The sequence below is a fragment of the Suncus etruscus genome, chromosome 4, assembly GCF_024139225.1.
Source record: "Suncus etruscus isolate mSunEtr1 chromosome 4, mSunEtr1.pri.cur, whole genome shotgun sequence".
Classification (NCBI taxonomy): domain Eukaryota; kingdom Metazoa; phylum Chordata; class Mammalia; order Eulipotyphla; family Soricidae; genus Suncus; species Suncus etruscus.
In genome coordinates, this window is record NC_064851.1 from 77,266,954 (window position 1) to 77,291,065 (window position 24,112).

At 39.2% G+C, this 24,112-nt stretch overlaps 1 protein-coding gene across 1 annotated transcript in view; it reads left to right on the forward strand.

Moving 5' to 3' along the window:
* The window catches only part of SOBP (sine oculis binding protein homolog), a 162,942-nt gene that overhangs the window by 39,978 nt on the left and 98,852 nt on the right, over positions 1-24,112 (forward strand). The window contains exon 4 of the mRNA XM_049771170.1: positions 10,617-10,768. Coding sequence (XP_049627127.1) covers positions 10,617-10,768 — 152 coding nt within the window. The remainder of the gene's footprint in view (positions 1-10,616; positions 10,769-24,112) is intronic.

Here is a 24,112-nt window from a genome sequence, read left to right on the forward strand (position 1 = left end):
CCTAACCACTTTTCACCTAGATGATGAGACTTAGGGAGTGGACTGCAGTCATGGAGAGAAAGAGAGGTTTAGTATAGAATAAGGCTGTGAGAATAATTGTCTCCAGGTATCATGGTTGGAGGATTAGATTCAGGAATCAGGAGAGGATTTTGCTTGAGCTTCCTAATTGGAATTGCTATGGCAATCACACAGTGAACATGAACTATCCAGTCTCTAAAGAGTAGTATTTCTTTCCAGTTGTCTTGTTGGCAATTAGGTTGGCAGATTAACTTTTTTTCCTGTATGACTTTTTTTTTTTTTTTTTTTTTTGTGGTTTTTGGGTCACACCCGGCAGTGCTCAGGGGTTATTCCTGGCTCCAGGCTCAGAAATTGCTCCTGGCAGGCACGGGGGACCATATGGGACGCCGGGATTCGAACTGATGACCTCCTGCATGAAAGACAAACGCCTTACCTCCATGCTATCTCTCCGGCCCCATCCTGTATGACTTTTAAGGAAAAGGATTGAGCTCTATTTGGTATATGTAGATAACGCCATAGGACTTGTGATTCATTATGTTTGTGTTCAGTTATGCTTATTAAGTAGTAGTGGGTGCTGGTCAGCATTCTCAGTTTTGGTCACATATCTGCAGACATTGCCTGGTGAAAACAGGGAGCTTCAGGACACAAAGGACCTAATTCATGGTAAAAAAGAAGAAACCTTCCTAATGATCCAGATGAACATACTTTTACTTCAGTACTATGAGCAGCACATCTTAGGAGACTTCTTCAGAAGTTCAGTCTTCTGCATTGTCCGTAAAGACATGTCCATGGCCAAATTTGGGAAATATAACAATTCTACTTCCTCTTTAAAGATTGTAATTATGTACTGGTTGAACTACAGAGTCCTAGAGAAGGAGTTGGTTGCTTTATTCTATTGTTTTTCATACAGCTTTGTCATGGCAGATGTCAAAATGACCCCCATTGAAGTATTGCATGGAAGTTGTATTGTTTGGAAGGTGACTTAAGAGATAATTGCAAAGAGGACTCTGGGAAGTGAATAGTGCTGGGAGTTGAACCCAGAGTATTGTATGAGCTAGAAATGTCTTCTGCATGGGGCCAGAGCAGTGGCACAGCAGTAGGGCATTTTCCTTGCACACGGCTGACCTAAGACAGACCATGGTCTGATCCTCCAGCATCCCATATAGTCCCCCAAGGTAGGAGTGATTTCACTGGGTATGGCCCAAAAACCAAAAAAAAAAAAAAAAAAAAAAAAGGTCTCTGCTGCCAAAATTTTCTTTCTTGCCCTCTTCTTTAACAATGTTACCTGCTGGACATTGACCACATAAAATTGAAAGAGTCATGGGGTTTTTCTTTCATGCTTACTGAGGCATGAATATTGGAACAAGGTAATAATCTTTTTGAGGGGCCGGGCGGTGGCGCTAAAGGTAAGGTGCCTGCCTTGCCTGTGCTAGCCTTGGACGGACCGCGGTTCGATCCCCCAGTGTCCCATATGGTCCCCCAAGCCAGGAGCAACTTCTGAGCACATAGCCAGGAGTAACCCCTGAGCGTTACCGGGTGTGGCCCCAAAACCAAAAAAAAAAAATAAATCTTTTTGAAATTTAATTCACTTTTCTGGTGCTCCATTTCTCAGCACATCTCTGATCCTCTCCTGTCTGGCTAAAGTACATTTGAGAGCTCCTTCTTAACTGCAGTTATGCTAGACCCTTCCTGCCGCATAGCCAAATCAGATTCAAACTGTGCCTTGTTTAGGTACAGCTTGTCCAGTCCCTGACAGATCTGCTGCTTTCTTCATACTATCTTGGTGATAATGTGACGTCAGTTTGCTTTCCTGTTCTTGAGCTTGTTTGCTACTTTTTGGATCCTGCTCTCTATTCTGGCCTTTTAAAAAGATTTTTTTTTTATTATTCTTGCCTTCTCTAGAACTTGCTTTCTCTCCAAATCCTATAAAACACACCTCAGATCTGTGGTCTTTGGCATCTAACACATCTCTGAACCTGTTTCTATGTTATAACTGTCACATGAAAGACACTTTTTTCTGTCTGTTTTCTTAGGAGCAGCCTATATCCTATTCAACTACATTCTTGACATTTTTTACCTATTAGAGGAACCTACATGTAAATGTTTAATTTATTTATGAGTCACATTTTTTCATATAGTCACACATATGTATCAAATGTATGTATAAATACACATATGTATAATTGAAAGTTGGTGAGAGATGGAAAAATAATACAGGAATTAAAGTGCTTATTTTGCATACAGCCAGCCTGATTTTTATGTTTTGTTTTGTGCCATCATTCCTGGTGGAGCTCAGGGAACCTCATAGAGTGCCTGGGATTGAGCCCAGGTTGTCGAGCTCTAATTTGATCCCCAACATCACATATTATACTGAACCCCACAGGGTGTCAGGAGTAAGTCCTGGGCACAGTATGATATGGCCCAATCCACCATGTCAACTTTGCTAGGAAGATTCCATTAGAAAATCGATGTGAGGGGCCGGAGAGATAGCACAGCGGTGTTTGCCTTGCAAGCAGCCCATCCAGGACCTAAGGTGGTTGGTTCGAATCCTGGCATCCCATATGTTCCCCCATGCCTGCCAGGAGCTATTTCTGAGCAGACAGCCAGGAGTAATCCCTGAGCACCGCCGGGTGTGGCTCAAAAGGCAAAAAAAAAAAAAAAAAAAAAATTGATGTGAAATTCTAACAAATTCCTGTAACAGTATAATATGCTTGTCTTCCTTTTACTCATAGTAGAAAAGTTATTATATATTGATATCGACTATTTAAAGTCTTTAAATCATTTCAAGTGGTTATATTTCTGAACAATAGGGATTATTTTATCACAAAGATTATTGTATCACAAAGAATCAATGTTGTCTGATACCTGTATAATTTAACTGCATCAGTCCTTTTAATGAAAAATAAATGTAGTAAATATTACTAAATCAGACTGCCATTTGGCAATTTTTGATAGTTCAGTTACCAAGGTGGCAGAAATTTTCACTTATTACTATGATATTTTTAAAATCAGCAAACTTCTCAGATAACTTAGAACTACTCATATGTGGATAGCTGATATAATAATTATAAAGAATTTCCATCTATTAATTACAGAATATGTGGCAGTGATATATTTGGCAACACCTTGTGAACTACTAATTCAAGAAAGTAATTTTTTAAAAGAACTACTGTAAGCAAAGCTTTTATTAAATCTAATAGCTTTATTCTTAAATAGTTTGAGTTTGTAAAATGTAGCCAATTTCAGATTGTTCTTTTTTTTTTTTTTTTTTTGGGCCACACCCGGTAATGCTACGCGCTCAGAAGTCGCTCATGGTTTGGGGGACCAATTGGGACACCGGGGATTGAACCGCGGTCCATCTTAGGCTAGCACTGGCAAGGCAGACACCTTACCTCTAGTGCCACCATGCTGGCCCCTCAGATTGTTCTTTATGTTCAAAGATTATAGCTTTATGGTGACATCCAATAGAAGTGACATGTTCTCTGGGTCCTTTCTGGAATGCGCCCTTTTCTGTGACTCTGATGCCATCCATATAAAAAAGGGTATTCTCCTGCTGCACATACCTCCTTTCCCCTCACTTGTGCCTTTGCAGGGTGAGAGCAGCCATGCCTGCACTACTTGCCTTAGTCAGGTAACTAGGAGGAACTGTATTAGTACTTGAACCCATATCCTCTGGCTTTTTCTTCACTCTTTCATCCTGTCTCTTAAGCATTAGTGACTTAGTTTGGCAAAGAAGGAAATGTATCACCACATTTGCTGAAAAAAAGGAAAGTTACTCTCTTAAAACTGTATTAAATGGATCAGACAGTGTTCATTTATTGTTCTGCTGTCCACTATCTTTGCTTGACTGGGTTCAGCTTGCTGTAGCTTTATGATTGGGGTGAAATCTTTAAGCAAGGCTTCTGTGTCTTAACCTCTTGAGCTTTTCTCACCAGAACTCTGTTTTTAGTCCTTTGCTCCACTCTCTGAAAATACAAAACTTGTCAGGGCCAGAGTGATAGCACAGCGGTAGGGCATTTGCTTTGCATGCAGCTGACCAAGGATGGACCTGGGTTCAACCCCCAGCGTCCCATATGGTCCCCCAAGTTAGGAGTGATTTCTGAGCTCATAGCCAGGAGTAACCCCTGAGTGTCACCGATGCGGCCCCCAAAAAACCAAAAACAAAAAAGCCCTCCAGACCCCCCCCCCAAAATAAAAAACAACTTTTGAAGTAAACTTCATTTTAAAGCATCACTTTTGAAGCATAAAGCAAGTATGTATCGAGCTGTCTTACAGTCAGGAAATTTGCATTTTAATAAGATATAATAAATACTTAGCTAACAAAATAGCTCTCTAATTTTGAAATTGAATCTTAGCAGTTAAGGATATCTTGCTGCTACATTTGAAATTACAGATATGAATGGTTCTCCATCTCACCCACATGGAGAGTCCACCTTATTCATGTCCTGCTGTTTTCCCCTTTCCTTACAAAAGAAAACTGGCCAGTTATTGCTTGTTCGTGGATAAAATGACTGCATCTGTAGACTCTGGTGTTCTAGTTCTTTCTCATCATCTAATGTTTAAGTAGCACTGGCTGGTGCAGGTTCAGACAGAATGTTTACAGCAAATCCATGTTTCATAGTCATGAAGAAATAAAGGCATGCACTGTTAGACTTGTTGTTTTTTTTAAAGACAATCAGCAATTATTGATTAACACTTCAGCTGTCTCCTCAAAAACATTTTGATCCTTGGATTTCATTTTCTTTGTTAGCATGTCGTGGAGAATATGCGAAGTGAGTAACCATGTAGTCTGTGGCAGCTTGTTATTTTGTGAAGGGAGATCTGTGTGGATAAGGTGTAAGTGCACACAACTGGAAAAATATGGAATGTGATCATGAGCCTTGGCTCTGTAATCAGATTGCCTGGTTTACATCCAGGCATTGGCTCCTGCTGACTGTGTGATCTAAAGGACATTTCTGAACCTCTGTAACTTCCTTTCCTCACCTACACTACAGGATGTTAGTCCCTGCCTGGGCTGTGATGGTTGCCATTAAGATGAGATTTAAAGAACTCAACATTCCTAAGTACTAAATATTGACTTTTATGTATGTCTCTTTTGTCTCAGTGCTCCAATATAGTGTTCTGGATCTACTTGTACACTTACTTTTAGAATGCAAAGAACTGTACAGAAGCACTAGAGGACTCTGTAGTGACTTTATTGTTGGGTTCCCTAAATATTTCAGAATTGAATTATTTTGAGGATGGCCTTAAAGAAAAACTTTACTCTTAATTTGTTTGTTTCCTTTTCTTATTTTTTATAAATTATTTTTTGTCTTTTGGGCTACATCCAGCATTGCCCAGGAGTTGCTTCTGAATTTATGCTCAGGAATTATTCCTAGCAGGCTTGGGGGACCATATGGGGTAACTTTAGACTATCTTGCAACATGTCTCAAATATAACTAATAAATAATTACCTAAATAATTACCTAAATGTGTGCATTCTAGAATGGTCAGAAGAGGGAAATATCGAACCATCAAATACTTTAGATTTTCCCCCCAGTCTTAGATACCTGTAAATATTAAAAAGGGATGGTAAATCTATAGTTTTATTCTTTGGGGATCCATCTAAGCACCTCCTGATTTTCTCTGGGCTCTCTGCAGGAAGGTTAATTATGTTTGTTTACATGATAAACACCATTTTTGTTTCATAGAAAAATTAATCTCCTTTTGTGATGTAATATAGAATAATGTCCTGTAGTATTGAATTTTAGATTGGGAAGAAGTTGCCCTAAACACTTTATTTAATTAAATTTCAAACAGGTGGTACAAAGTTTCATGATTAATTGAAACATGCATATTTTGACGGATAATTTTCTGATATTATTATATGAAAATTTCATCATGTTATTTCAACTATTCACTTGAAGATATGATTTAATGTTATCAATATTTTTCTTTTTTGCTTTTTTTTTTTTGGGAGGGGAGGTTCACACTGAGTGGTATTCAGGGCTTATTCTTGGCTCTACATTCAGAGATTAATCCTAGTGGGGCTCTGGAGCCATATGGGATGACAGGGATCAAACCCAGGCCTTCTGTGTACAAAGCAAACACCTTACCCACAGACTATCTTTCTGGCTCCAAGATTTTGCATTTGTTGTGGAATTTTCATTATGAAAAATAGTCTAGTGGCAAAAAGGAAAATTATGTCCTGTGAACTACAACCTCAAGTGTGTATGATACAAACCTTTAGCCTAAATATAATATAGAAAATCAGTTTTTCCCCAGTTTAAAGAAATTTTATTTCATTGTCTGGCTTGTGAGTATTGAGCTTCTTGGACACTCTTCAGGTAATCTATATTTGTTACTAAAATCCAGGAGCTGGACCACAATTGGCAGTGGTTTGGGGTGGTGCTTAGGGAATCATGGTGGTGCTTAGGTGCTTCCTGGTGGTGTTTAAGGAGTTCTGTGGTGTTGGGGATGAAACCCAGGCTTTCTTCATGCACAGCATGTGCTTAGTCAATTGAGTTATCTGTCCTGTCAGTCCTAAAGAAATTGTTTTTAAAATAGAACATTTTGGTACTGGAGTGATAGTACAGTTGGTAGGTTGATTGCCTTGTATATGGCCATCTAACTCATTCCCCAGTCATCTCATATGGTTCTCCAAGTCCCACAAGAAGTGATCACTTAGCACAGAGATATGAGTAACTCTGAGCAGTGTGGGGTGTGGCCCCAAAAAGCAAAAAACACCAACCAATCAAAATCACATTTTCAGTTCTGGAAAGCTAGTATAGGGTTAAAGTGCTTGCTTGCCTTGCATATAGCCAACCATCATTTGATCCTTAGTATCACGTGATCCAGAGCACCACTGGAACAACCCCGGAGTACAGAGCTGGGAAGTAACTAAGCACTATCAGGCATGTAGTGCCAAGCTCCGCGCAACCTTTCAATTCCAACTTCAAAGTATATTAAGATTAAGAAATAAACAATTTAAGAACTAGGACCTTCTCTTCTGTAGTTTAATACATACTCAATTCATACCTGGGTATAAGGTTAAAACAAAAAGATGTAGGTAATTGTTGAAATGAATTGATCTTCTTAGTTGGTTTAAACACTTGAAGTTCACTTTTTAGGGATCATACTATTTAATAATTGATAGTTTAATAGTTATACTATTTAAGATGTGGCACCAGCTTATGTCTGGTGGTGGAAATCTGAGCTGTGTTGATGAAAGTCATTTAGACAATCCCAGTTCTTACTTTTTTTTTTTTTTTTTTTTTTTAGTGAAGAAAGATTTTTTGTTTGTTTGTCTTTAGGCCATACCTGGCAGTGCTCAGGGGCTTCTCTGGAGTGGCTCTGCACTCAGGACTCACTTCTGGCAGGTTCAGGGGACCATTTGGGATGCTAGGGATCAGACTTGGATTGGCTCATGCAAAGCAAGTGCCCTACCCACTGTGCTATTGGTCTCGCCCCAGAAAGATCGTTTTTTATGGAACAAACCTTGCTTAGAAAGAAGTGAGAGTAGAGAAAGGGGGTTAATACATGCTCAAGAGAGAACATGAGTGCCTCCAGAGTGGAAATAAGCAAGCAAGAAAACAGACAAGTGAAATATGTGTTCAACGGAGAACACAGGCTTATAGAACAATCCAGTTTTTAGTTTCTTAAATATAATGTTTAAGTGAATGACTTTAAACTTTGAATACCTGAGACATCAAAAATATTTACTTAAACATAATCCACTTATCAAATTCATCCTTAGGGCATTAGCTACTGATAATAGTTTGATGACAGAGAAGGAGAAATCTGATAAGAGTTTTCCAATGGTTGCCTTAATGAAATGCAATTTTATAAAAAAAAAAAATAGGGATGCCGAATTATTTAATGAGACAGATGCAAACCAGCAAAACATTTTCCAACTGTCAGACACAAAGCAAAAGTACAGCTTATTTTGTTTCATCTTCTGTATTGTCATGTGTACTTCAAATGATTTATGAAAATAATCTGCTTTGAAATTTTACCTTTTAATTGTCATGTCTGTAAGCAAGTATCCTTGCTTTCACATAAAATATAATAAATAAACAACCAAACAAAAAACCATCACGAACAAAAAACCAAGGAAGTGTCTGGTAGTAGAGCTGAGCCCAAGGCCAAGCAGACTGGGCCTGTGCCCTCCTGTTCCTTCAGGGGACTGACTATACAGAGGAAGAAACAATGAAGGGAACTTAACGCATGCTCCAAAATGATTCCTTGAGAAGTGGAGTCTCTTCTTTGAATTGTAAGAACAGTAAACTTCCCCATAACATTTTTTTTCCTTACAGATTTCATCAGAAGAAAATTTATTGCCAGTGGATCATATGTGAGCGTTCTGATTTATCATTTTCTATTTCAGGAACTTAAGCTTTTTGGTTTTTATAGGGGCCACTCCCAGCAGTGCAGCCAGAGCCACACTTGGCCATGTTGGAGGGGGCATGAGATTTTGGGGATCAAATGATGGGTCTTGCACACACTAAGCTTTTGCTCTTCTACTTGCTACTCTTGCTATCACTCAGGTCTCAGGCATTTAAGATGTTAAAGCAGTTGATAGATTGGGAAAAATGGAAATGATTTGTGCCAGTTAGTTTAATAATGACATATTTTTAACTGAATTTAAAAAACTGCCTTACTCTAAAGTAAATTATAGAGTTTTATTAACTTTTTAGATGTCATATGTCTCTGTGTAGACAGATGCCAGAGTAGGAATCTTATAAAATATAAATAAATGCTTTCTTTGAATAGAACAAGTTATTAAGTTCAGTAACAGTGTCACTAGAATTCGTATTTTAGCTCTATTTAAAGAAAGTTATGCTATCAAAAATGCTTGATTAATATACCAAAGGGAAAATTTTTATACTGTTTGACTTGAAAATTAACAATGAATCATAATATATAACTTGTGAAATAAAAGTGGTTAAAATATGGCAAAATTATTCCATTTAGGTAAACAAAATGCTGTGTGTAGTTCTCAGTGATGATATTTAGGGAGACATGCCATATCACTGTTCTGCAAATTAGTTTGCTTCTGATTTTGCAGGCTGATGACCATATTGCCTCAAACCAAATCTTCTCCCTGGAAATGAAATGCTTGCATGACAGGCTTTGTGAGCCAGGACTCTGTCAACCACCCAGAAATCAGGCCTTACTTAGCAATTAGTCATTGGGGAATTATATTCAGAATTCAGATAGCACTAGGCCAGAACCTGATGGGGATTTTGTGATTACCATTAATGTCTAGAATATGAGTCTGGGTTAGTTAAACTTTAAAAAAGCCATAAAGAAGAGATTTGCTAATAGTTATATTTGGGAGCATACCAGACACACATACAAGCACATATGTGTGCAGTCAATTGGGAAGCCAGAGAAAATTCAATCTATAGCAATACTTATAGAAGGCAGGCCCCCACATCAACAAGAACAAAAGGAATATTTTTTAGTTTTCTTTATAAAAGTCTCCTTTTATTTCTTACCCTACCCCATGTGGTTAGTGTTTCCCAGGCTCCATCATTGGAATATCACTGTCACATTTGGGTCATAGCTTCTTATAAGGTGCAATAGCAATTATTTGATGTTTTTGAATTAATGAACTCGCTTTTAAAACTTTTTCAGAATTTGAAGCAATATAGTTCATGACAGTAGAGACTCGTGGTGCTAGTTAAATTTGTTTTGTTCTCATACATATGAAAGAATCACCATATTTGAAAATATTGAAGATATTTGTACTCCACTAAAATCATACTGAGTACCCCCTTACTTGAGTCATGTGTCCTCCAGGAGCTGGAAAGATCCCCATTTTGACTGAAAATGATTTGGGCCACACCATCTGACCTCAGGTCTCATTGTCACCCTTTTTTATATCCCATTGTTACCCTTCCACCAAGGGATCAAGAACAACATCCCATGAAGGGAAATTGAAAACATACCTGAGTTTTCCTGAGGACCTCCACACTTCACCTTTCATAGGAGAGTTTCTCATTGGGAGACTGCATGAGCTAGACTAGGCCTGTGTCTTTCCAGTGCTGGAATCTGTTTCATACCTTTACTTTTTTGGACTAACTATACCTTTTGAGGGAAATAGTATATGCAAAGAGCTCATAATTCTCATGTCATGTCACAGGATGGGGGAACATCCTAGTTAAACTGGTGCTTGATTGCCCACATTCATTTGAGGCATCACATTTGCACATTAGCCTTGGGCTTCCCACCCAATGCAGATTTTGTAGATTTTCAGTGGTATATTTGGAAATGGGTCATTTTACAGGCTTCATTAGTACCGAGAATGGTTTAACTGGGCAGAACAAGCGTTTTTACTAGGTCAGGAAGCCCTTGGAGCCCCATGGTCTGCAGTCATGCTCTGGTATTTAAATGATGTCTTCCAGAGAAACTTAGGAGTCAACCAAAACAAAACCAAACACAGGCATGGAGCCTTCCTCCAAGAGTTAGCTCTCCTAGGAGCCAGGTCAGAAAGAAGTAAGTCAGTATGAACGTTAAAATCAAACCTCAAGTAACTCTGTGAGATTCACGGTGTGTCTAAGTTTGAAGGGATGTTTGCTTCTGATATGAACATTTTTCTTATACTTTTATTATAGAAGATGATGTGTCAAATGTTCAAATAATGTGTGCCTGGTGCCAGAAAGTGGGAATCAAGCGCTATTCCCTGAGTATGGGAAGCGAGGTGAAAAGCTTCTGCAGCGAGAAGTGCTTTGCAGCCTGCCGACGAGCCTACTTCAAGAGAAATAAGGTAAGAGCACCGCAGAGAGAGGCGGCCACGCAGGCCGCACCACACCCGTGCGCATGCGCCTCTTAGCTTCCCGCTGAAATTCTGTGCACCTCCTCCTTCTTGTTATCTCTGTTCTTGTTCTGTCACATATGAACTGTTTGGAACAAGGAGTCCCCTTCTACTGTATAATTCATTCAGTAGGTTTTTCCCATTTTGGTCTTTGAAATCCTGAGAGGGTGAACGAATCATGAGGTCCTCATGGTGGTGATCACAGCTGGTATTCTAGGTGACAAGCATGTCCCCAGAGATAAGAGTGCATGGACTCGAGGCATGACTGGGAGATAATTCTCTCAAACGCCAAGGAATTAGCTAAAGAAGCATGGCCAGAAAGCTTTAGTTTACTACTCAGCTTAATGCTTGTTTCCAAATGGAGCATTGTTCTTATGCTTTCCCAAAATCTGACTAGTTAAGGAAACGTTAATTCTCTCTTGATAACTTAACGCTGAAGTGGATTGAAAGGTAAAATAAGGACAATGAGAACCAATTTTGCTCTCAAGGTAACCATTTGCAAGAAGCTTGAAGGTTGAACAAATGTGCAGCCATGACAGTTTTTGTCCCATTTTGTTTTTAAGATGTCTCAGGTTTGAAAATACCTCTTAGAATAGGATTGACTTCCATTGATTATAAATGGATTGAATAATGTTTTTGCAACCCTACATGCAAATAAACATATCTATTTTTAAACTTTAAAGAACTATAGCATTTGCCACCAAATACTGAAATATTTCAGTATTAGTTCTTAATTATTTCCTTCCTCCCTTCCTCCTTCCTTCCTCCTCCTTCCTTCCTCCCACCCTTTCTCCCCCATTTCTTCCTCCTTCCCTTCCTTTCTCCCTCCCTTCTTCCTTCCTCTCTCCCTCCTTCCCTCTCTCCCTCCCTTCTTTCTTTCCTTCATCTCCCCCTCCCCTTTTCTCTTCTCTCTTTTTTTTTTTCCATACTCAGTGGCACTCAGGGTTTACTCCTGGCTCTGCACTCAGAAATCACTCAAGGCAAGTTTGGGAAACTATATGCCAGAGATCAAACCTGGGTCAGCTACATGCAAGGCAAACATCCTACCCACTGTACCCCGACTCCAATTATTTTCTTTAATCTATAAAGCTTCCTTAATTTATAAAATCATCCAAATTTTGCCAAGCATTTCCATATTACAAGATCAAAATATGTCCTTTCTTGAAGCAATCTATTTGAATCTGACATTTGTAATCCTGAAATGCTAGTCACAGGCTTGCTGCATTGCTAGAAGCACTGTTGCAGCAAATTATTTCCTGCAAATTTGGGTCACATTATTCTGCCAAAGAAACATAATGCCAAAATAATTAGGCTTCTGAATTCAGCAGGGTGGAATTTTAGTAGTAGTCTTCAAGAATTAGACTCTTAATCTTCACTGAACAGAGAGACAAATAAGGAACTCCTTTAAAATTCTTTTAGGACATTTTCTATCCCTTCCCTTCCTCTGGGAAGGACTCTGGAGCTGTGTTGAGGGTGGGTAGAGCAGTGCATGGGAGGACAAGGTTTGTTTTTATGGGGGGAAGGGTGGACAGTGAATTAAAGTGATTTCTAGACCCTGGGGCTCCCAATTTAAACCCGTTTGGGAAACAGTAGGGACCACAACCCTAGGCTCCTCCTCAAAGCCTTACCACAACAGGATACTCTGCATTCCATCCCAGAAGACAGGGCCTTTGAACCTGGGCTTTTGTATTTTGATGGTTTTCAGGCTTTAGGGTCTGACTCTGGATGGATTGCCTATGGTGAATAAAATCAAGCAAGATGAATAGAGGGCAATCCTGGTCATAGACAACCTTTTGCAAAGCAATTTTACTTTAGTAAACCTTTGAAGAAAGGCAAAGACTGTAAAAACAGCCTAGACCACTATAAATGTGTGTGCTTGTATCTGTATTTGCCACACTGTAACATTTAAGGCCAAATGGAATTTAAACATCTAAGCTTGCCATTTCGAAAAATGGATAATTGGGAGCTGTGTTAAGAATTAGTATAGGGGGGCCGGGAAGGTGGCGCTGGAGATAAGGTGTCTGCCTTGTAAGCGCTACCAAGGAACGGACCGCGGTTCGATCCCCCGGCGTCCCATATGGTCCCCCCAAGCCAGGGGCGATTTCTGAGCACATAGCCAGGAGTAACCCCTGACCGTCAAACGGGTGTGGCCCAAAAACCAAAAAAAAAAAAAGAATTAGTATAGGGCCCGGAGAGATAGCACAGCGGTGTTTGCCTTGCAAGCAGCCGATCCAGGACCAAAGGTGATTGGTTCGAATCCCGGTGTCCCATATGGTCCCCCGTGCCTGCCAGGAGCTATTTCTGAGCAGACAGCCAGGAGTAACCCCTGAGCAACGCCGGGTGTGACCTAAAAACCAAAAAAAAAAAAAAAAGAATTAGTATATTGGGGGCCGGAGAGATAGCATGGAGGTAAGGCGTTTGCCTTTCATACAGAAGGTCATTGGTTCAAATCCTGGCATCCCATATGGTCCCCCGAGCATGCCAGGAGTGATTTCTGAGCGTTGAGCTAGGAGTAACCCCTGAGTGCTGCCAGGTGTGACCCAAAAACCGAAGGAAAAAAAAAAAGAATTAGTACATTGGGAGCTGGAGCAATAGCACTTGCTGACCTAGGATGGAACATGGTTTGATCCCCAAGCATTCCATGTTGTCCCCTGAGCCAGGAGCCATTTTTGAGTGCATAGCCAGGAGTAACGCCAGAGCGTCACCGGGTCTGCCCCACCAAACAACAACAACAACAACAACAACAAACAATTAGTATATGGAATACTTAGAATAGGTGAAATCAGAAGGAGAGGAGAGCCGTGATCTTTTTTAGGTCTTTGAACATCCTGCAGAAAATGCAAATGGCTTGAAGAGTAGCCATTGATTTGGGGGTGTGGGGGTTTGATCCTAGCTGCTTGTCAAATGTCTTGTCAGTGATCTTCATGCTTATTTATGTATTTAAAAACTACCTGCCTGCCACACCTTCTCATTTTTCAAATAGAGAACTAAACTGGTCACATCACTTGCTGGATTTTTTTTTTTTTTGTAATTTTAAGAGTGTTATCTCTGCAACAATATCCTATTGTATTACAATAAACATGTACAGCTGCTGCATTTCTGTTAACTGATAGGATTTTGTGGTCATTTCATTTAGGGCTTGAGTTTCCTAATGGATTGTATTAGATACCAGTCTCCATCCTGCCATTTCTAAGAACGGCTGTAATAAGCCCCAGGGTGTTCCCCACTGAATACAATGGCAAATAGCTACTTCTCTTGTATCATTTACCAAAAGTCTTAGTTCTCCTATTAAAATTGTGGTCTTTCTTAATCTTAGAAAGAAGGCAAAATTCTTCCCCTTCCTACATAAAAGATTTTTCTGGTTAAATTCTGCACACTTAAATAATGAAAGTAGATCAGAATGAATAATGTGTGTGCAGAGTAGAATTTTGCCTAAGGTAGATAATGTAGATTTTTAAAAACACATGTAAAATTAACTATGCTATAAATTATGCTTTATAATTACAGCCCTCTTCTTGGTGGATAGCATGTTAGGATCTAAAAATGGTCTCTGAGTTGAACCCAAATTGCATGCATAACTTGAGAAAGAAAAACCTTAGTAGAAAAGGTAGCTAATTAGGAGCCGTATTCAGCTGACCTTTGTTTTGTGTCTGTGCAACACCTGCATTTGTGAATGTAAATTGGACAGCTGTGTCTGTAGTTCCCCTGCTATCCTCTTCACAAATGCTTGTGTATAGAGGCAGGAACAATTCGCTGTTAAAAACAAGGACAAAAATAGCCCCACTCTCAGCATGAAGGCCCATTGAAAACTGGCTCTTTAAATTTCATTTGATTCTCAAACCTTCTTTCTCTTTGAGCCTCAGTGTGTCTCTCTCTATGGTGTGGGCTGATGTGTCTATTTGCCTAGTTTCACAAAGTCTGGCACAAGGAAGGTTTGATAGAGTAAATCAAGTTAGGCGTTATTGAATATAGATTATCTTTTTTAAACCGAATTAAAAGTTTTACTTGAGAATTGTTTTTATTTGGATTGCTACAAGTATGTAGACTTCTTTCAAAATGTTTCTGGTAGGAGAGTGCTGTAAATCACAGCCATATTCACTTAAGAAATCTAGCACTGGAATATTCATTTAAGGATATTGGCTTTAAGAAGTAGATAGTGTTGAAGTTGGGGCCAAAGCGATAGCACAGCGGTAGGGCATTTGCCTTGCACGCTACAGACCTGGATTCGATCCCTGGCATCCCATATGTTCTTCAGAGCCTGCCAGGAGTGATTTGCAGAGCCAGGAGTAATCCCTGAGTGCTGCCAGGTGTGGCCCAAAAACAAAAAGAAAAAAGAAATAGATACTGTTAATTCTTAGTTGTTCTGGAAAATCCTATCCTCAGCAGACTCACTTGTTACCTGAAAAGTTTGAAACAATAGGTAAGAACATACTTTTCTAGTCTCTGGGTACTGGCTGAACAAAGGGATGTCAACCTCATTACTTGTTGCACTAGAGACTATTGCACTATTGCACTAGAGAACTTGTAGCTCACTCTTTTCTCAACATTCTTTTAGATCACAAGAAGGATATAGGAGCATTTCTAGCTTAGTGGCTTGCTGTATAGTTAGAAACTTCCATAAACCACATAGTGATTTTGCAAGAAATGAAGAGTTGAGGTCAACTAGTTTCACTAGTTTCACTTTGTACAGCAATGGAAACTTAAAAATATTATTTTCTAAGGCAAGTACTGTCTTGTAGCCATTATCCCTTTTAAATGAAAGTAATAAATATGACCACAAGTAGTAGTCATTTTCAAATATCCTGTGTCTTATCTTTTTCCTTCGGCATGGGAAATAGCCTGTTTTCTATACTAATGTCTGCAAATCAAACAGGAAATCAAAATTTGGATCAAATGGCCAACACAGTCAGTTTAAAGGATGGCTATTTTTTTTTCTTTGCTCAGATCTCAAATTTACAGTGTCTCTTTCCCAAGAACACCAAAGTTTTGTTGCCTTGTTCTAGCTTTTTCATAATCTGAGATGGTATTATATTTCAGTAGCATAATGCTGCTGTTTCCCAGTGGTCCAGAATGAGAAGGAATTATTTGGATAATAGTAAGGTTAAAAATAAATTGGGGCCAGAGAGATAGCATAGAGGTAGGACGTTTACCTTCCATGCAGAAGGATGGTGGTTCGAATCCCAGCATCCCATATGGTTCCCCCGTGCCTGCTAGAGGAGATTTCTGAGCACAGAGCCAGGAGTAACCCCTGAGCAAAGCTGGGTGTGACCCAAAAACCAAAAAAGAAAAAAAAGAATAAATTAAAAATAAAAAGACTATATAGACAAAATAAACATTTGCTGATGATGTTATTAGGTATCCTGATATTATCATCTCACAGCAGATGATAATAACAAATATTCAACAAAGAGAAAGCATAAAGTATTTCTTTTAATTTCATACTATATTCCTAGGTAAATAGTAGTCTCTTCTTATATGAGATCTCTTTTGGAAAAACCCATTGATAATTAGTATATAGCATGTTATTTGGATTTATTTTTTATTTAGATGGTTAATTTTTTTTATTAAACTTAACTATTTCCTAAAAATATTTCAGTTTCAGACTTAATTATAGAACCTAATATTGAAGAAGAAATGCCTAGCAGTTGCCCTGTTAATCTACTGATTAACCTGTCTGTTTTATTCCTTAAATACTTGCAAGATTTAATTTGTAAACAGCTATCATTTATGGAGGTTTGGGAAAGGAGATTAATAAATTACTTGTAATTAATGTTCCCTGACTGTTTGAAGCTCAGATTGCAGATTTGCTTTTGTTAAGTGCTTGCAAATATTCTTGATGGACAAGTAAGTAAGCCCAGGGAGCTCCAGAGTGCTTCCTGTGGACTCGCATTGTTTTTTGCCAATGAATATGTGGGTTATGATGATTCCTGGCCCTGGCTTGGGACTTACTGCTTAAGTTCTGCAATATCTGTTAGAACTGTTTTGTGTACCTAAGGCAGCCTGTATGTGGACCTTTTTCCATTATCCATCTGCTGACTGAGGTTTCTTTGGGTGACACACAGGAATATCAGGAATTTTTAGGGGGGAAAATAACAAATGCCATTGTTGTTGTTGTTGTTTTGGTTTTGGGGCCACACTTGGCAGCATGTGGGTTACTCCTGGCTCTGTGCTCAGAAATCGCTCCTGGCAAGCTTGGGAAACCATATGGGTTGCCAGGAATCAAACCGGGTCTGTCCCAGGTAGACTGAGTGCAAGGCAAACACTCTACCGCTGTGCTATGACTCCGGCCATAGCAAATGCCATTGTTTTTATGTTCCTTGATATTTTGAAAAACAAAATGAAGTCTTGATAAGCAGTGGCAGACCAAAGCATGTGAATAAGGTAAGAACAGGGGTGGGAAGGTATTGGCCCTCTGCAGCATATGGGTTGGAGTTAGAGCAGTTCTGGGCAGTTGGAAAGTGTTGCATAGGTTCTTGAAATATCAGAAGTTTTGTTTTTTGTTTTTGTTTTGTTTGTTTTTGTTTTTGGTGCTCAAGGGTTACTCCTGGCTCTAAATCAGGAATCACCCCTTAATCTTAGTGGGGCATGAGGGACCATATGGAATGCTAGGGATTGAACCGAACCCAAGTCTGTCACAGGCAAGGCAAGTACTTTACCTGCTGTCTGTTATATCACTACTGTCCCCCTATCAGAAGTTTTGAGGACATATTTGTGAGGTTCATGTTTTCCAGAATACTGAACACTATTTGAGAAATAGTTGTCTAAAGAGTACAAACAGATCTGTATAATATGTATATATTTATTTGGTTTGGGGGCTATCCCTGGCTGTGCTCAGGGTTTGCTTCTGGCTCTGTGTTCAAGGGTCACTCCTGGTAGTGATTGGAGACCACATGTGGTATCATATGAGTCAGCTGACATGCAAGGCAAGCACTTTAACCCCTGTACTATCTATCTGGCCCCTTGAATAATATTTTTCCTGGGTTTTTTTGTTTGTTTGTTGTGGGGCCACATTCAATAATGCTCCAGACTCCCTCCTTGCTCTGCATTCAGTGGTACTCAGAGGACAATATGGCATCTGGGGATTGAACTTGGGGGATTGTGTGCAAGGTAAGCACCTTACCCCTGTACTATCCAGCTCCTTGAGTAATTTTTAGTAGGTTCCAATCTTGGAAGTTGTGGAGAAATGAATAATTTTTACTTATTACTTTATAAGATTTCAATTGCTGGTCAATATTAGATACTTTAGATCAAGTATGAAGAGATGATCAAAAGTCCAAGTAGCTTAAGCCCCTCTCTTTGTTTAGTGTTTTTTCAATGAATAGGAAAGGGGGCATTTTTCACAGATCTTCTCCACTGAATGCTGTGCACTGGGGATCAATATACAGGCCAATATCATGTATGTGTGAACATTAATTTTCAGACACAGTCACTTTCTGGCCATCCTTCTGGTGATAGCTAATGCTATAGGCTTCAATAGCCTTCAAAGTTTTTCTCATCTGAACAGCTGGTAATTATCCAATCCATCTCAAAGGCACGCTCCCTTTTAACATTAACTACAGTGTCCGATTGCATCAGCCACATTGTGTTCTGGTGGCTGCAGCCTTGATGAATGGGCTTGCTTTGAGTTCATAGTCCGGTTGTCTATTTGGGCTGGGCAGGTCATGGAAACAAATGATCAGGAAGAATTCTTGTTATTTGGGACATTCATTCTTCATATCGATCTAGTCACTTGGGTTGGTCAAGTATCCTACCTTGCAGCTTCCAGTGTTCAGTTTTATTTGAAGGAGGAGCATTTAAAGAAGTAGCTACTGAATTATCCTGATGTGCTACTCCCATTATTGTTTACATCCAGCTTAGAAGTTACTCTTTGTGCCTGACTTCAAAAGGATGGTGTCATGAGACATTCATAAATACCCCAAGAGGGAGATGTTTCTAAGTATATTTGATACACACACTATGCAAACTATCATTCTCTGGAATGATAAGTTCTGCTATTAAGTCAGAAGCTTTGTTCAAAATGGAACAAATGGAATGGAATGATAGTAGAATGGGTAAGATGCTTGTGCGACTTACTTGGAGGCAGAGTCAGAGGTAAGTCCTAAGCACTGCCTGGTGTGGCCCCAAAACAAAACAAACGTTAACTTTATAAATAACTGCCTGTAGAAGAAAGGCCAGGTGGCCTTAACTTATTTTAAGTAGTAGTGTGAATCCAGAATTTTGCTCATACACTTTTGCCATGTCTGTTCACAAAACCTAGTATATTCCAGAGGGCCGTATGCCCGAGATGCAAACTAGATGCATTCTGTGGTTATTTTTATTTTTCTCCCAACTCAGTACCCCACATAGCTTTTGTATACATAAGCAAAAGTATGAACAGGGCAGGCTGTGTGCAGTTCTTTGTTCCTTTGGGCTCTTTGCTTTTTGCTCATCTTATCAGAGATTAGCATGGAATAAAAAGCTTGCTACAGATGGTTATTTAATTTCTGCACCAGCAATTCTGACGAAGAATGGGAAATTCATGTGTTATAATCCACTCTTGCAGTGGCCGTGCACACAGTGGGATCTAATGTCGACTGACAGACTACCTTAGGAGGCTACAAACGTCAGTCTGTTGCATTCTCTGTAAACATAGGCTGTGGGCCAGAGCTGGAAACAACGACAAGCACTAGAAGGCAGATAAATAGTTTAATGAATCCATAAAAGATGCTTGAACTCCACTGCAATTTACTGAGCACTCTAGTTAAATGAGACTCCTGTAGTCCTTAACAAAGATAGAGATAATCAATGGCCAGGGATAGAAGCCAATGTCCAGTAATCACAACCTCAGAGAAACTGCGTTGTGTTTCTAGTGAGAGTCAGTCTCTAAGCTGCCTACTTCTGTATTGATGTTTTCTCAGTGCTTAAACTGAGTGACAGAGTATTGCTTCTTTTGAGAAGATATTTTTTAAGCTATGTATTATTATTTAAACTAGCCTTTTAAGAAAAAAAGGAACAAGTCTGCACCTAACATTTATATTTATTCTGAGATGTAGCATCTTTATAAAGCATTCCTGTGATGTAAAATAAATAGGGGAATAAAATCCATGCATGATTAAGTCCTCAAAATGTCAAATTGCATAGGGTTGGAGAGCTCTGATTAATATTTCCATATTAAAATATTGCTCATTAGTTTGCCATGAGTAAGGGTTAACCACTCCTATTATAAATTTAGACATTAATGTACTTCTTAATTCATCATCTAATAGAGGAAAAATATAGTTAGTGGATATGAATTTTTTACTTCCAAATGTGCTTTGGAAGCATTATACTGATTTATGAGAGAATTATGGAGACATGTCAGAAAATTCCTTCATAAATATGTTGAAATGTATTTAAAGTATTTAATACTTTTGATATGGATAAAGCAAGTGCCTTGACTTAAAGTGATTATTTGCTCCTCAAAGAGATAGTAGAAAGTATTAAAAATCATAAATTTAAGCTTTCTCATCATTTCACTTTCTTGATGAGATAATTAGTGTTAAGATAGCTGTATCCTACCCCAATAAATATATTTTGAAAATTTAATGGGTCATAGAAATTTTGAGGTATGATGACCACTTCTAATCTGCTTCATAGACATTTACCAAACATCCTATCATAAAGTGGCAATGTTTAGATGAATCTAACAATGATGTTATTTTGGAATCTAGTATGCTTTCAAATTGTTAAAAATATGGTGTATAGTGCTGTGATACCACTCAACTCATTATGAGAGTTCCTGACACTTTTGTAAGTTCAGTTTGTTAGTGTCAAAAAATTTAGCAATACAAAGGTAGAAAGTAGGAAAGTCTAAGCCAGACTAACAGGGCTGAAGCAATAAGTACAATGAGTAGGGCACTTGCCTTTCATGAAATAGATCCACATTTGATCCCTGGCATTCCACATGGTCCCTTTAGCTCCAATAAGAGTGATTCCTGAACACAGAGCCAGGAGTAATCTCTCTCTCTGTGTGTGTGTGTGTGTGTGTGTGTGTGTGTGTGTGTGTGTGTGTGTGTGTGTGTGTGTGGTATGCGGGCATAAGTGGAGCTGGGAATTGGACCAGAATATATATATTTCTTATATCCTGTGCTATCTTTCTGACTCTGTTTTTAGTCGAGTTAAATAAGGTCTTATTTATTTATTTTTTAAAAAACTAAAATTCTTGTAAAACGTTATGTTTTTTTCCTATGACATTATAGGCATAGCTGTAATTTTGGTGGATAGATTATTGAATAAGACCAAAGTATCATCTTTCTCTTAGGACTGAGGATGTGGCTCAGTAGTAAAACATTTGCCTTGCATTTGCCATGTGAGCCCCTAGGTTTGCTCTTCTGCATCACAAGACACACAAAATCTAAAATGAAAATAGCAATGTTCCTGCCTTAAAGGGCCTTAAATTCTGTTCTCTAAGGGAGTAGATAATATAATACGTACAGATATGCATGTATGTAGCATAGTTTCAGGTAGTGGTACATGCTATGAATAAAAGCAGGAAAGGGAATGGCTGGATGATGATATAGTAGGACTGTCTTTTATCCGACTCAAGCTCTCTGAGGAGGAGACATGTGGAAGGAACAAACTGAGGTGGTGGAACCAAGCAGATGAGAGTTTGTAGCAGAGGAGCAGAAGAAGTGAGTGAAGAGTAGAGGTTCAAAGACAAGTGCAACAGTGGCATTACTGAATCATACCTGGAAGCTCAGCCTACTTTGCCGAATGTTCAAGGTAATGGTTAGAGGCCTAATTGTGTAGGCTGGAGAGGCAATGATTTGAATTTCATTCTCAACGTTACAGCAGCTACTGAGCGGTATCCAATAGGGCACATGGTGTGATCTGGTTTTCATTGTTGATTGGAACTATATCAGGGAAGTAATACATTTTAAGATCCTGGATTTGGACAGTAAGAAAGGCAACATCATTGCCATTAAAGTTGGGTGTGTCTGGCAATAGAAAACTAAAAATATCAGATTCACTGAATTATTCATTCGTCATTATGAAATGTCTCCTGGTAGCAAAAGTGTGTTGAACTAATTTAGTTTTTCAAAAAAATTTTTAAAAATATGAGAGGCAGGCAGAGTATAGGAGAAAGTGAACCAAGGATGTCTATGGTTGATTAGATGTTTTAATGCAGCAGTTTTCTTTCCATGTAGTGAAGGGGACTTGTGCCCAAACCCATGAGGAGTGTAGACCTCTAGAACCTAGCTAGCTTCTCACAGAACTCACATCATAGGCTAGGAGAATATAGGCATGTACTGGCTTTCTCAGCGCTGCCCTAGAAGTACCTTCTAGAAGTAGCATGGTAAAAAGGAGATGGTAACTATGGAGGGAACATCCATGGATAGAGGAATTAATTTTAAAGGTCATTTTTATTCTATAAGTAGAATTAATTGGCGATGATTTAGTACTTATATCAGAATTTCTAATGCAAGTAATAGAAACCTTAACTCAGACCAGTTTGAACAATAGAAAGCAACTTTGTATGGTGGAACAGTAAAGTTCTAAATGTAGGTGGTTGATCTGCAGCACAGGGATTTAATCCTAGTCCTATTTCTTCCCATCGCCATATTCTTCTCACAGAATATGGGCCCTGCTCCAAGGTAAGCTCCCTGGGATGGCTGCTTATCACCATCAGAGTTGTTGCTTCCTTGTTCATTCAATGGAAGAAGGCACAGTGCCTGTGTCCTAACATTTCAGCAAAAAAGCCTGAAATTCACACTTTGGTTCATGTAGTCAATGGGTCATACATGATCTGGAGACTATGATACAGGCAGTGGATGTTCTGATTAATATCCCTTTGATGTGAGAGTTTGACTCAGTCTCCTCCAAAAGCCCACGTGAGGTTTCATGGCAGAAGAGTAATTTACAAAATGGAAATTTGAAAAAAAGGGAGATAGCATGGAAGTAAGGCATTTGCCTTTCATGCAGGAGGTCATCGGTTCGAATCCCGGCACCCCATATGGTCCCCTGTGCCTGCCAGGAGCAATTTCTGAGCCTGGAGCCAGAAATAACCCCTGAGCACTGCCGGGTTTGACCCAAAAACGACAAAAAAAAAAAAAAAAAAAAGAAAGAAAAAAAGGGAAGAGTCAATGATGGCAGTGATTAGTGCCAGCAAATGTCCACTTGGAGAAAAGAAATTATTTCAGGAGCTTGAACTTTTCACAGAATATATGTATCATGTAGTCCTGTTCTTATCTCATAGAAGAAATTTATATGTGGGTTAAAAATGTTTTTACTGTGTTTAATGTTCACCATCGGGCCTTAGATGAACCACCTCATAACCCAGACCAGCTGCTTGACAAAACTGATTATTAGAGTGCTGGCGTTGGTAGCAGGACCAAAGTGCTGACTCTTTCTATTCTTTTTGAACTCTGTAGAACATGAGATTGCACACAATTAAGCAAAAGATTGTGGTTGGCTCTTGGATGTGCTCATTTATGAAGAGGAACAATGGTGCGGAGCAGATAGCCAGAGTAGTCTCAACAAAGTGAGTGTCGGGGAGAGTTGGCTAAGGACCATACTGGACTTGGGGAGGCAGGTGTGTGGGGCTAGATGGATGGGACGAGGCCATTGTTACTTACTAAGAATTTGCCTGCTGGGTTGGTGCGAGAGCACAGGGTTAAAGTTCTTCTTATATGTGCCAGTTCTCTGTATCACATGGTCTCCCAAGTATATCTGTGTGTGACTCTGGATGTACCACACCTTCAGGCCCTTGCACTGAACCCTCAAGAGTGCCTCCACACATTCCCTGAGCACTACTCAAAAGAAATAATGGCAATAAAAGAATAAAAAGTCTAAGGAGTGTTATTTATCAGTTATATTAGAAAAGCAGGAGTGACAACAGAGAGATCAGGTAGAACAAGCTGTGAGAGAATAAATAGTGAAGTGACTGTTGATGAATGTGGTTGATTATTGGAAGTGGAACATCACTTTTTGATGGAAAGAGCCACAGACAAGGCAGATTGTTCCCCCTTTCACACACTCCTCTTCCCCAATGTGGGAAAACATGGTTTTGTTATAGAGAAGACTATAGAGTAATTAATGTTAACATGAAAGCAAAGGCATACAGGAAGTTGGGAAGTAAATTTCAAGGTAGAGACAAAACACTCAGGTCCCCACTTTAGACAGCTGCTATCAAGTGGAAACAGCAGCAAGTCTGCTAAGAGGGCATTTCTCAGGGAGCTTCCCCACCCCCATGTTCTTTGCTTCAGACTAGTACTTCACTTAATGTCTGGGGATCAGGAAGTATTCATTGTAGAAATGTAGAGATGAATAATGGACAGA